The 13,681-nt window shown below is 41.1% G+C and overlaps 1 protein-coding gene across 1 annotated transcript in view; it reads right to left on the reverse strand.

Annotated features, from left to right (window-relative positions):
- Positions 1-13,681, reverse strand: part of GRK3 (G protein-coupled receptor kinase 3) — a 65,720-nt gene that overhangs the window by 25,332 nt on the left and 26,707 nt on the right. Inside the window, exons 3-9 of the mRNA XM_068654451.1 lie at positions 11,750-11,823; positions 8,865-8,966; positions 7,616-7,690; positions 5,933-5,994; positions 4,778-4,829; positions 4,096-4,187; positions 1,201-1,300 (exon numbers count right to left, since the gene is read on the reverse strand). Of these exons, the coding sequence (XP_068510552.1) occupies positions 1,201-1,300; positions 4,096-4,187; positions 4,778-4,829; positions 5,933-5,994; positions 7,616-7,690; positions 8,865-8,966; positions 11,750-11,823 (557 nt within the window). The remainder of the gene's footprint in view (positions 1-1,200; positions 1,301-4,095; positions 4,188-4,777; positions 4,830-5,932; positions 5,995-7,615; positions 7,691-8,864; positions 8,967-11,749; positions 11,824-13,681) is intronic.

Consider the following 13,681-nt stretch of genomic DNA (forward strand, 5'->3'; position numbering starts at 1 on the left):
TGGGGAAGGCGCCCGCAGGCCCCATGGGCCCGATGGGCTCCCTCAGCTTCACAGGACCCCAGGGATGCCGAGCATGCATAAAGGTGGACGTAAAGGACAACATCAAACTAAGCACACCAACAAGTGAGACTTCTAAAAGAAGGAATCAACATTTACTAATCCTTTGGATAATGCAGAACCCAAATCAGGATTTATATAATCTCCACAAGATACAGATCGTGTCGCTGTGAGTAAAGCAGAATGTTTTCTCTCTGCTATCTCGTAAAGCAAAGCAGTAATCCTCCTGCACTGCAGACACTATGCCGACTGCACACTTGTTGTCCAGCAAGTCCAGGACAAAACCACATGCAATTCCTTCTTGTGCCTCGACTGGGCTGGGAAGTGGACGTGTTTACATTTAGCTGCAAACACTGAATTCATACACCACGATAGTTATAAGGAAAATTAACCTTTTCACCAACTTCACATGTAACCATGGTGATACGAGTTGGTTGCAAATTTTGTTTAATGAGACCAGTGTACTCAGAAGGCTCTGGCACTTCAAAGCCCGCTCCAAAGCTGTCTGAGCACTCTGCTGAACTCCTCTTCTGCGGGCAGCGAGGCGCACTCTGCTGAAGCTACAGCCAGTGGGGTTGCTTTTTATGCACGCTAGTAACACTTCCAATTTTAAATAGACTTGTATGCTGGATGGGCAGACTTACTTTTTACATCTTGATAGCTACTTGGCTGAAGTAGATAAACACAGAACGGGAAAACTGGGTGAGATAACATCGGAGACACAGGAAAAGGAGGAAGAACTTTAACTGAAGCTTTTTTGTGAAATAGCATCTCATGTTCTACAAAAGCATTATCTAACTATAGCAGAAAAGGAAATTTTATTTACAGACAGAATAATGTTTTGGAAAAGTTCCAAATATAAAGACTTGCAAAGGGAATGTTAACAGATTAGAAAACTAAGTGATGGAGAAATGGGAACCTCCTTAAGCCTTCTTCACCTGAGATGCTCATTTCTACAAGCACCCAACCAGGAACAGAAGCTTGCTCTTTCATCCTTACTTCAGACACACTGCTAGAATCATTGGGACAGTTTCTGGGGGGAGGTTAACTTTTGCATGTCACAAAGCTGAATTGATCAAATATGTTTCATATATAACAGTTTTAATATCATATGCAAAAAAAATAAGAATAATGAGTACTTACTCCTGTACTGACAAGAGACAGCATAATTCTTTCATTTAAGGCTAATGTTTCTCCTTGCTTCATCTTGATTCTCTTCTTATCTAAACATTTCATTGCATACCTGAAAATATTAACCATTCAGAAAAAGCACCAAAAAATAAATTCCTCTTATACTCAAGTATTATTCACTAGAAATTATGCAATGCTTATTTTAAGTATCCTGCAAGCAGGCTCTTTAAACACTTCAACATGGTACTAAAAACACATCATTACATGGCTAAACAAAAAAAGCTCCAAAATCTCACAGAATTAAAACATTTTCAACAGAAGCCTCCTCGGAGACAAATGTGCTCTGACAAATAGTTCTGTGTCCAAACAACCACAGTGATATAGGAATTACATATGAAAAACCCATTTTTCAATACCTACAAGCAAGGATTTGCAGCAGGAATTAAGTAACAGAGACCCTATCATGGTTCTAGTTAATTCCTACAATTTAAACTCTACCAGGAAAGTAGTATCTTGAGTACACACTGAGTTTTTTTAATAGGTTTATGTTTTTTAAGTTTGTTTTCTACTCCCAAGAATGTTAGATATAAGAAAGCAAGCTTTTTAATCTTCTACAATCTATTACCAAAAAAAAATAATACAATTTTGCTAAAAAACATATGTTACCCTAACAACTATCAAACAAGTAGGATGCAATACAGTCTGTGGGTATTTTTTCAAAACATCAGGTGAACCTACTATCAGCCAACAGCAGAGAAGGACAGGTATGTTCCTCCACGGAAGAGTTCTAGACAGGGACAGCCATGGATTTTTAGGGCAGGGCCATTCATTTTAAAATAAGCTCAGGAGAATACCACATTGCAGCACTGCATCAGTGCTACCGACTGCCTACGCTGCGACAGCTCTGCTCAGAACCAGGGCCTCGTATCACCTTCGCTCTGCACTTCGCCACCAGCGCTCCCAAAAAAGCCACATCAGTACTTGCCATGCATGTGTTGTGAGTGGGGAAGAGTGAGAGTGAGCGTACTGGAATCTGGAGTTTCTAAAACAGGGAATTTATTCACAGCACGTGCTCTTGCTGAGAAGTCAGTAGACGAGGACTATAAATAACATTTCACACGCTACCCTTTACTTAGCTTTGACGTCACTGCTCCAAGTGAATGACTGGGGCCGTTTCAGGCTGATTGAAATCAAGTATCTCATTCTTCTATCAGGTTACACGCTCACAAAGCGCTGCTGTCCCTCTCCCTCTGGACTGCTTTCTGAATTGTATATCTCTGCCCCCTATCTACATGTCCTTGAAGGAGGTGATGTGAAAGAAGCCTCAGGTGTATCTTTGTGGGTTAGTGAAACACCGATGGCATTTACCTTGGAGGGGTGGCTTCCCAAGCTCCTTGCAGGCAGTAAGTGCAGCAGAGGCAGCCATCTAGAGTGGACGGGATCTGGATTAGGGATGGGTAAACAGGTTTGGATTAAGAAAGAACTAAACCAAACCTCTACCCAGAAACCTAATCTAAGGTTTCACTTCAGATTTGAAAAAGGTCGGCTTTCCCACATTTCACTTTCCTTTACTCTATTTATACGTGAGAAAAACTGTCCTTTGCTTCCCCTGCTAGTCCCAAGGCTTATCCACCTCCTGCCATAGCAAAACTTGGCATGAAAATGGCTGGGAACCTGAGAACTACCTCTTCAGGGTGGATGCCTACTCAGTGTGGCTCAAGCTGAGTAAGATGTTTATTTTTGTACATAGACAAATTAATGAATTATACATGGACCAAAATAAAAAGTACCAAAGCAAGAATAGAGACAGTATTGTTAGTACTAGTATTAAGATAAATACTTGAGAGATCACTGCAAAAATATGATAGCAACATTAAGATGTCCTCCACTGGTTAATAGCTCAAAACTGTATTATTACCAAGGATGCTAAGCACACACAATTGCCAGTGAAGCCAGCTGTAACTGCAGAGATTTGGTGCTTCAAACATACCATGCTTATGTAGAATAGTAAAGGTGTAAGGATGGTCCCTGGACTAAAATTGTTAGGAGAAGAGCAAGATGAAAGAAAAAAAACAAACAACAAAACAAACAAACAAACATCAAGAACAATTTGTTAAATCAATGCCCAGATGTTCAGAATAGGACAATAATGTCTAGAAATTGAAATTTGTTGATAAGGAAAAGTGTGTGAATGGTAAGACCAGAAAAAGAAAAAAATTAAACACAGAGTTGATCTTGGAGTTCCCTCCAAGATCTCTATTAAACAAAATCCAACACTGGAACTATGTTCTTCCAAATGTAATCAAGCATCACTGCTATTGCCAGTGAAACAAGTGCTCATCAGGGCAGAAACTTATGCAATTACACAGATCTGAAGTACCATATTCAGTCTCTGCCCAGACAAGACCCTACAGACTGACCACCACTGAGGTCATATTCCTATGTCATCCCCTAACACTGTGTTAGCACCAACGAGGTAATGGGATTTGCTGCAAGAACAGCAGCCTTCAGCAGAAGGGAGATAACACCTCACAGTCACCACGGTTTCCACAAAAATATCATTCAGCACCGTTAGGCTCTGGTCCAGGAAATCATTTAAGCACATACTTAATTTTAAACACATGTGCAGTCTCCATTAATTTTTGACAAGACCATTTAAATGAGGGACATGCTTAAGAACTCCACCAGACTGAAGCCCTGCTGCATGGCACATAACGGGATCAAATATCAAACAAAGCTTAAAGATGATCCAGAAATCTGAACCTCTTGGGATAAAACTTAATTAGGAGGAAACATACAGTAATTTGACACTGCTTTGCAGTGATTTTGGAAGCAATGACTGGAAGGATTTCCTTACATAGTTCAGAGTTTACAGCTATCTTTAAAATAAAATGTGTATGTACTCACATTTTTCCAGTGTCTGCTTTTCTGCAACCATACACTTCACCAAATCCCCCTCTTCCAATTATTCTATGTACACTAAAATCATTCATGGTCAGCTGTAAGCAGGGGAGGAAAAAAAGAAAAAAACAGACCAGTCTTTCAGTAAGAGGCTTAACTATAGACATTTATATTGCATTTATTGTTTAGGGAAAAGAAGCTCTATTGTTTTTATTTCAACATACTTGCAAGCAATGCTGTGTGGAGTACAACAAACAGCAAGGCAAACGAGACTGCTCTTGCCTAAGACTGACAATCTTATAATGAAGCCTGCAGAAGAGGAGGGCTATTCTTATGCAGTTGTACAAGAGCAGTGCACAGGGACAAAAGCAGAGGCTGAGGTAAGGCATGCTGGGGACAATGCTGGAGCTGTGGGAAACAGGAGACAGGTGGCGTGGTGCTGTGAAGAAGCAATTCAAGCAGTTCAGCTTCTTCCAGCTATTATAAAAACCATACAGCTATTAACCAAGAGAGGCAGAAGGGCTGTCCAGAAAGGAACTGTGAGGACTGCACATCTAAGAATATAACAGCGGATCAGTAACATTCACTGTACTTCTTGATAAGGCCTTTTAAGCAGCAGTATTCAAAACTGATCATTTTCTTTCTTATATCTGCCTTTGACAAGATAAATATATGTGTAAGTACTTACATGAATATTTAGCTCCACGTTTTTCCATTGACAGAATCTAGTAAACTTGTCACTGTAGAAAAAAAAGGTTTAAAAGTTAGAAAAAGTCAGTACTCTGATATTGAAAATAAAATTTGCAATTACATATGTTGTGATCTTTACCAAATGACAGCCTTCCTTTTTAAGGACTGCAATCTTATCCCCACCAAAAAAAGGCAGCACAGATTTAATACTTCACATCCTTATAAGAGAAAGCTATCAGATAAGATCATTGCTGTAAGTGCTCAGTGTGTTCTTAATCTCTCCTTCAGCATGTTTATTTGTTTTTTAAAAATTAAAAACTAACTTTGGAACTTACAATCAAATTTCATAAAGAGACAGGTAATTATAGGAATTGGACATAACAAACATTTAAATTATATAAAGACAAAGATAATTATAAGAAAACAGAGGCAGCTCTCTTTATGTTAATGAACCTTTACATACTTTGAGAAATGTTTTAAACCCATATTTATCTTAAAATGGGGGGAAAAAAATCCCACAAGGTGTCACCAAAATAGTTTCCTTTTTCTACATAAATAATTAAGTCTTTATTTTCAAAGTAATAAATAATAGTTCCGTGGAGACATTTTTACAGTTACTTCCATCTGACTGCAGACGACCACCGCATCATTTTACACCGTGTATTTGGCTGCAGCTGGATGAGAGCTGCACTACAGACCCTGCACACACACTCAGCTCCACCAGCATTAGAGGGCTGACCAAGGTCTATGCCCATTTTCCTTACCATACTTTTCCTGCCGAATTGCAAGGTGCTCCAGCACCAAACAGAAACACTGGGTCTTTCGGTCACACACAAGAGATGGCTACCCCTGAGATCGTCCCATAACAACACAGTTCTGTGTTTTTAAATCTTTAAGTTCAAACTGCAATCCATTATTACTGCTACACGGAGCAACAGAATTATCTACAAATAAAATTTTGCCTCTGATACATCCTGACATTAATCTTGATATACAACAAAGCCAGTCATTTGCAAAGCCTACTGATAATACACTAAGCAACCATTACATGAAGGTTACTAAACATTTTTAGCTTTATTTTACAGCAATACTTAAGGGACCTGACTGCCTGCTACAGTAGGTAGAAAGTTCACATAATAGGTCACGTCCATACCTTTCCATGAATTTTTGAAATATTTTTCCTCGGAGGCTATCACAAATTTCTTCTATATATGGCTAAAAAAGGATTAAGAAACACATTTAATATTTAAGTAGACAATAAGCTGATTATGCAACCCTACCCAATACACACAATTCACACGCCAAGTTTTGGGAACCTCTGAAGTTCACAAGCCAACGTCTAGCTTGGAAATCTGCAGCGACTCTAACTCTATGTGCTATTAAGATTTCTTCCACGCTGTACATCAGCACTGTGTAACTACAGCATTTACTGTGTTTGCCTTGAATAAGGCTAAGTGAAGCATTTAGCCTTCATTTAGCTTTCTGAGTCTGAGCAGGTGCTCTGAAGTCAAACACAAAATATTTTCCATGAGCCAGAAAACCTTAAACATCTCCCTTGTGGGGAGCTGTGTGAACCCTTTGTACAGCACCTATCTACTGACAACAGCTTCACAAAGCAATCACGGTACAGTTCTTTCAGGTATTTGAGCAGAACACCTGGTCGCTCCTGTGCAGCCTGTGCTTCCCAGAGCTGCTGCCACCCTTCATCTCTCTGGTGCTTCTCTCCTCTCAGACCTCAGAACGAAGTCAGCACCTTCCGTTCACAAGTGACTTTTTCTAAGGAGAAATACTTTCTCTTGATGCGTGATGGCACGCAGTGATCTCAAATCCCAACCCAATTAGCAGTGAGAGATAACTCAAGCAATGTAGTCATCAATTTGTCAGCTCACCTAATTGCAACATTAAAAACAGTTCACTGAGCACTAAGAAAAATCAGGCAGGGGCAATCTGCACATTTTTGCAATATATAAGAATACTTAGGATCTACATCAAGGAAATTGAAGCTTATATGCATCCCACGATTGATGAGGTTCATTATCCGCACAAACAAACTGGTTTAAGGCAACTAACTATAAAAGTTAGCAGAACTCTGAATTTCCTGTTTTCTACCAATCTGTATTAGAGCTACAACAATGAAAAAGTGCACTTTTCATTTATTTCCTAAAGTAAATAAACTCATAAAACATGAATAATTTTGCAAATAAGCCAGGATAGCACTTCTTATATTCAAAGAGAGGATATGCAAATCTTATACTCTCTTAACAATTCAAAATTTTAGAAAGATTTTTTTGTAAAGCACCAAAAATTTAATGGTAAAGAAACTCCCGTTTAAAAAGGTAACTTCTGATTGGATTTTGTATTGTGGAAAGACAAAAACGAGCAAGTTAGTAGGAATGCTTAATTCCTCACCTTGATCAACTATAAATAAATCTATCTTTAAATCAAAGAAAAAGGAAAAACGTTTTCAAAGATTTTACATTACCGTAACATTAAGGCAGATTCTCCACTAAACAGCTTGGTTTATGCTAACAAGAAGTGTATCTTCCTGATGTAAAGTGATTTACTCTAAACCGTTTAATGGCTTAAAATTACAGAATTTTGAAAACTATTCTGTTCATACACCAAGGTATAGTAAGCTTTCATAACTGTGCTTACAAATGTTTTAGACACAAAGAAGAGTAATTTATAATTTTTATTCAACATAGAGAAACGTACCAGTATCACTATTACAGAGAATATTTACCAGTACCATTTTATTGTCTCCTGAAGTATTATGCACAAAGTCACTTACTGTCAAATAAGTGAAGAAAACTTCAACAGACTGTCTTAACCTCACCTGAAAAAGGCTGGCTGGCACTTGTTTCTTGGCTAAATGTGTTTGTACATGATCTACAGCTTGTTTCGAGAAAGGCTTTTGGAAAAAGAAAAACAAAGATTATCAACTCAGCTGGAAATGTTTCATTTATGGTTTACAGCACTGTTCTTTTAACCATATGAAAAGATAAATATACATAATTTAGAATGAGTGCAATATAGCTTCTCTGAAGTATATTATTGTAACATTTGTAAAATGATGCAGGAAAACAATTAGTCTAAAGCTGGAAAGCAGGAGTGGGGAAGATGAGAAGAAGGGAGATAATGCTAGATGATGCTATTTTGACAAATTCATTAAAAAAGAAAAAAAAAACATATACAGGGACAGTTCTAGATAAAAGAGCTGAGGTGGACTTTTCACTACTACAGAGACAAAAATGCATGCTTGACAACAGAACTGCTTAAACCCTTCATCCAAAGAAACCACGCAACTAGAGTAAAACACACTGCAAATTTGTCTTTTAGATAAGAGCAAGTCGAAGTGTTAAATACAGCTCAGTGGGCCAAAGCTTCAGCTGGAGAAAATGCGTGCTTTCATTGACTCTGTCAAAGCTGGATCTGTCACAACACAGCCCCATGTCTTTAACTTGCCATATTGCAGCTAAAAAGTGCATTGTCTCTAGTTCAGCATGAAAGACTGCTTATCAAACAAATTCAAAGAGAAAAAGCTCGTGTGATCGCTTTCAGACACAATATAAAACTTTGCTCTGAGCTTCCAGGGATATTGGAGATCAACATCTCCACTGCTCTGTAGAGCCTCGCCACTCACATTTCTTTGAGCTTTGTGGGGCACAGGGATGTTGTGGGTTGGGACAGGTTAATGCACACTAAGTGTGCATAGACACACACCTACACCCACAAACCGTCTGCGCTCATTTTACCATATTTTACAATAGAGGTTTAGTTTAAAGAAATACAGATCTCCAACTATTTCCTTTGCGTACCACCAAATTTAACCAACCTTGGTGGCACACACCACCACTTTACACTTCAATGCTGAAAAAAACAACAAAAACCCACGCTGAATTCAGCCAAGCCCAGATCCACGGGTTTCAAACCAAAATCCACAGCATCATTAGCACTTGCAGAAACAATTCGTTCTGCAGCAGTTTTAGTTATTTTCTGAATGAACTAGAAGTTATTTTGTACTTTCACTGCTGTCAAGCTCCTCCAGCAAGGCAAACAGCAGTGTGAAATTTGGGGATACGCACATGTGAACAGGACAGGAGCTCTTTCATGATGTAAGTGTCGTAAATCTGCCGACTTCTGGTCAAACGCTCATCCTCAGAATCCAGTTTCTCATATTCTTTTATCTGCAATACCAGAGAGAAGGAGCCGTCAGATGAGTACATTTTTAATACTTTTCACTCATTTGGTAAAAACAAGACTTTGCTTTGGTTAAAGTTTTATTTCACTTTATTGTCTTCTTAGGTGAGACTCATAGGAAAAAGCCACATGCAATACCATAGCTACGAGTGACGTTACGTTTCCTTTCTAATTCTTTTTTTTTATACAAGGAAACTCATTTGCCTAAAACTCCTACGATGCTCTATGTTCTCCACCTGAGAAGGGCCACCCTGACGCAGTGACTTCCCCCTGCTTTGAGTTTTCCCCGCACACCCCGTGCAGCTGGGCTGAGCGGGTGGCGCATGCCAAGCAGGCACAGCAGCAGCACTGCAGGTCTTCTTCCAGCTGCTCAGCCCACGGATGGAGGGCACTAGCCTTGCCCCTGTAATGCTCAAGAGCACTGACTCCTCGAATTACTTCTCTGGATGCTCTGAATATCCACCGCACAGCAGCACGAGCCCTTCCCAGCTGCGCCCTGCTCCAGGTGCCCATGGCACGCCGGGTGCCGATGTCCAAGAGCGGACACAGCGTGCTTCAGAGCCGCCTGCAGCTCAGCCACGGGCTGCACCTGAGCCCTGCATGCGGGGAAAAAGATGACTTCAAAAGATACACCAGGATTCTGCAGGTGTGAGCAGTGCTCAGCGTGCCCATGGGAAGCAGCAGCAGTCCCACGGGGCCAGAGTAATGCGGCCGGGGCACCGCAACGCTCCCCGGTGCCAGGGTTTCCTAGGGTCAGTAAGGATTTAAAAAACGTGTTCTGCCTCCGTTTCACAATAAACTTTTGTTGTTGCTGTTCTATCATTCAGAAGCTGCTCCACTTACAGGATGAGCTGTACTTTATAGCTCTTGAACAGGTCTCCATGTGACAAACTCGCAGCGATCTGTCTTTGAAGGTGGAACACCGTAATTAAGGCAGTGTTTTTCCAGCTGTAGGCCTCTTGTTTGCTGACAACGATAAGGCAACAGTTCTACCACAATTCACCATCTGTGACTACTTCCCCCTTGGGATCATTTTATAATTAAAATGATTCAAAACATCTTTGCCAAAGAAATGTTTTTTTAATTAATGCAATGCCTCAAAATAATTAAAAGTACCGGAGAAACCCTGATGCATTTCACGTGAACGCAACCTGCTGCCCTCCAGACTTTGGCTTTAAGCTGACAGCACCTAACGGCTCCTACCAGCACCTACAGGCACCTACCAGCACCTAACAGCACCCTGCAGTCCCACTGACACCATCAGGTTTTACAATCACAAGCTGCCTCTGCTCGCTGCAGCTCCCTCGGCACCATACAATGCCATCAGGGATTTCAGTGCCTCCCCAGCTCACCTTCAAGAAGCATCTGACAAAGTATCTTCTGAAATCAGAACGTGTTGGTTTTCAAGCACCTTGAAGCTCTTTTTTTTTCCCTTTTTTTTTTTTTGAAACCGATCTGGATGAATCACTCATGCACTTAAATGCCTGATCGTGACTTAAGCTGCAGTGATGTGAAATCCCTGGAGTACGGAGCCCTTCTACATCAAGTGATTTTTAATGTAGCAATGTACTCAAATTATTTTACATGTAATAAATGCAGTAAGTAAATCAAATATATAAAAAAAAAAAGAGAAAAGGTTCTGAATCCAGTATGTCACAGTAGAAAACACAATGAGCCTCTCTTTAAATATCTTTAATGGGATTTTTCTAAAAGTGCATGACAAAGCATTTAAAATCTTTTTAGGCAACACTTCGCTAATAACCTAAAAATACAATTTCAAATTGTTTCAGAGATAAAGAGGTAGCTAAAAATATCTTGCTAAACAATCTGTTACAACTTGCCTTTTTGATTACTTATGACAGTGACATCTTCAGCGTATAAAAAGATGGAAACGAAGAAAAAAAAAATCCCCCTTTACTGAAAGCAAGTGTCTAATTTGAGTGGGGGAACAGCGTATCACTAAGGATTTATCTCCAAACTGATACCAGCTTACCCTATTTTGTGCTGTTAGCCCACTAGCAAGAGGTATTTTAAACTCATCAGCTTGATAGTAATCCAGACAAAAGGTTATCTCAGGCGGCACTTCTAATTAACACAGAGCAATACGGGCTGTATTTTAACAGCACACGTGTGTGTGTGTGTTAACCAGGACCAGCACCTGTGATAGGATTAGTGACAGCCCTGTACCAATGGGGTGGGAGGACGTCGCCAGCACCCTGCCCAGACAACAGGGCATCATCCTCCGTCCAGAGAGATGCTACAAAGAAAGAGGCGCCCCGTGGCTGGGCACGGGGAAGGCTTCGGTAGGTCCAGTCCAACTGCAACTATTCTGTTCTAAAAACTCCAGCAGTAGCTTTTAAAATGCCCTGCTACCTTGAGTTTAATAAAAAGATAAAGTTTCAGAATATGCAAATAAAACCACCGCCAGAAGTTGAGCAATTTTTTCCTGCAAATGTTCCATTTTCTAAATCTTAACCATTTGCCCAATAGAAGGCAAAAAAATCACCTGCACCCCTCTCATAACATAAGCTGGAAATATCAACTGGATGCAAGTTGTATTACTTTTTTTAAGCCTCTTGTACTTGCTTAGAATGATAGTTTTGCTCCTTTCCAAGTGTTACCATACAGGACATTGTCTCTTGCACATCGACCATCCCACCGTGAAGCTGGAACAGCCCAGGGCACCGTGCGGCCTCGTGTGCCCCTCCTGCCCTGCGAGCAGCCCCCCTGCCTCCCTCCCAGCCCCGCAGCTCAGCCAAAGGCAGCTTACCTCCTCATAAAACTTCAGCTGAGGGACAGCTTCATCGATTTCATTCATGCAATAGTCTTTAAAAAGCAAAAAGCCTGAAAAAAAAAAAAAAAAATTTTTTTTTTTTCCCCCAGAGGAAAATGTAACATTACCATGAAAACCTGTAAAAAAAGGATACAGAAAACCTCTGGTGACTTGATGGACTGCGTATACCTGTGTAAATATCCCTAATTGCCACAGCTCAGGGATATTAATTATCAAGCGAGTCTACAGCACTCTGAACAGAGAAGGATGGTAAAGCTCACTCGTCTCCCAGAGGTATATTAAGCACATTCCAATTTCCACCTGCTGAGGACTTTATGAGATGTTTACATAACGCACGGAAATATTCCATTCCTCTTCACCCGTCAGATCCTGGAGGTTTTTTCAGAGCAAAAGCAGGTATTACCCACGGTGGCTTTTTTGTTTGTTTGTTTTTAACTAGAATTGCCTACTTTAGTGATAAAAACCAGCCACTTCTCCGTTCTCGTTTTCCAATTGCTGGTTAACGTTACCGCTAATGGATTTTATAGCCCAGCAAGCGACATCAGAATCTTTATAGCTCCTTCGCAGGGACTTCAGCGCACGTCCTCTGCAGCCTGCTGATGAATATTTTCCATCAGGAGCATTTTAGGCCCTGTCCCCTGGAAGCACGGCCCTTCTGCTGCCCCTGCTCTGCTCCTTTCACTGCAGATGGGGGCTGCAGTCACCGCTGCCCACGTGGGGCATCTGCGAGCCCCCTGGAGCTGTATCTGCACGCTTTCAGCCCATTTCACAGACAATATTTTTCCTTATTTAGCATTACTATTTGCTCTCTCAAGTCGCACCCAACTTTTGGGGTAAGGCCATGAAGCTGTCGGCCAGGGCACCAGGCAGCAGCAGGATGCGACCGGGGCCGGGCTGGGTGCTGCCGGCCACATCCTGCTGCCCCTGTCCCACTCACAGAGTTATACCCAACAGATTTTTTTATTTTTATTTTTTAATTCAACATCATTGCAATTTAAACTTAGGGCAAAATGGTTCTACCAAAAAAGCAGCACATCATTGCGTGGTCAGCTACGAAATACTACAGCCACCTACCAAGCCTCGTGTTTTCCACAGCGTACCAATCTTTTAAAAAATGCAGAGCCCACTTCAGCACCATGCAGCAGCTCTGCTGCAGCACACAGGAGGGCACTTAAGGGCCAGCCACAAACGCTGTGTCCTTTCTTTCCACTCACTGCCATCTGATGCTGTCAGAGACCCAAGGAAAACAAACAACAAACTGCTCAGGAGCATCAGTCACAGAGGACAAAGCAACACTGATCAGGCAGACAAAATGTCTAATTTATGCATAATTAAAAGATTTATCGGCTTCTTGGTAGCCCCTCTAGCTATATCTGGATCCCAGGTTAAATTTCCTATTAGCAGAGCTTCTTTTCCTGGGGACCCCTTGATTTAGCCATAATTAGATACCAAACAAGGGATTATGGCCAGACAACTCCAATACTCGTTAAGCTGATTAGGATGATACTTTGAAGATCATACAAACTGGGTTTTCTTCTCTAAATAAGGAAAGAAATCCAATTAAGGGATTCCCTTATAAGATTTTGCAAACTTTCTAATTATTCCCACCAAAAAGAATCATACTTGAAATATTTTATAAACAATTGAGGACTCCTAAAAACCCAAACCGAACCTGTTTGCTATTCCTTGCCAGCCATTTGCAGTGACAGTGCCTGCGTTGTTTGTTTGCTCTCAGCGCCTGTCTGGGTTGCAGCTTGGCTGGCAGAGCTCTCAGTGAGGCTGCCCAGTGCCCGCAGAGTCCCAGAGCATCCCCGCCGCCCGTCTGGAAACCAAGCACACCCCGACCCGCTCGTCGCCAGAGGATGACACACTCTGCCCCGAAATGCACGCAAGTTGTTCTCGCTAGAG

The sequence above is a fragment of the Anas acuta genome, chromosome 17 (assembly GCF_963932015.1).
Source record: "Anas acuta chromosome 17, bAnaAcu1.1, whole genome shotgun sequence".
In the NCBI taxonomy this organism is placed as follows: domain Eukaryota; kingdom Metazoa; phylum Chordata; class Aves; order Anseriformes; family Anatidae; genus Anas; species Anas acuta.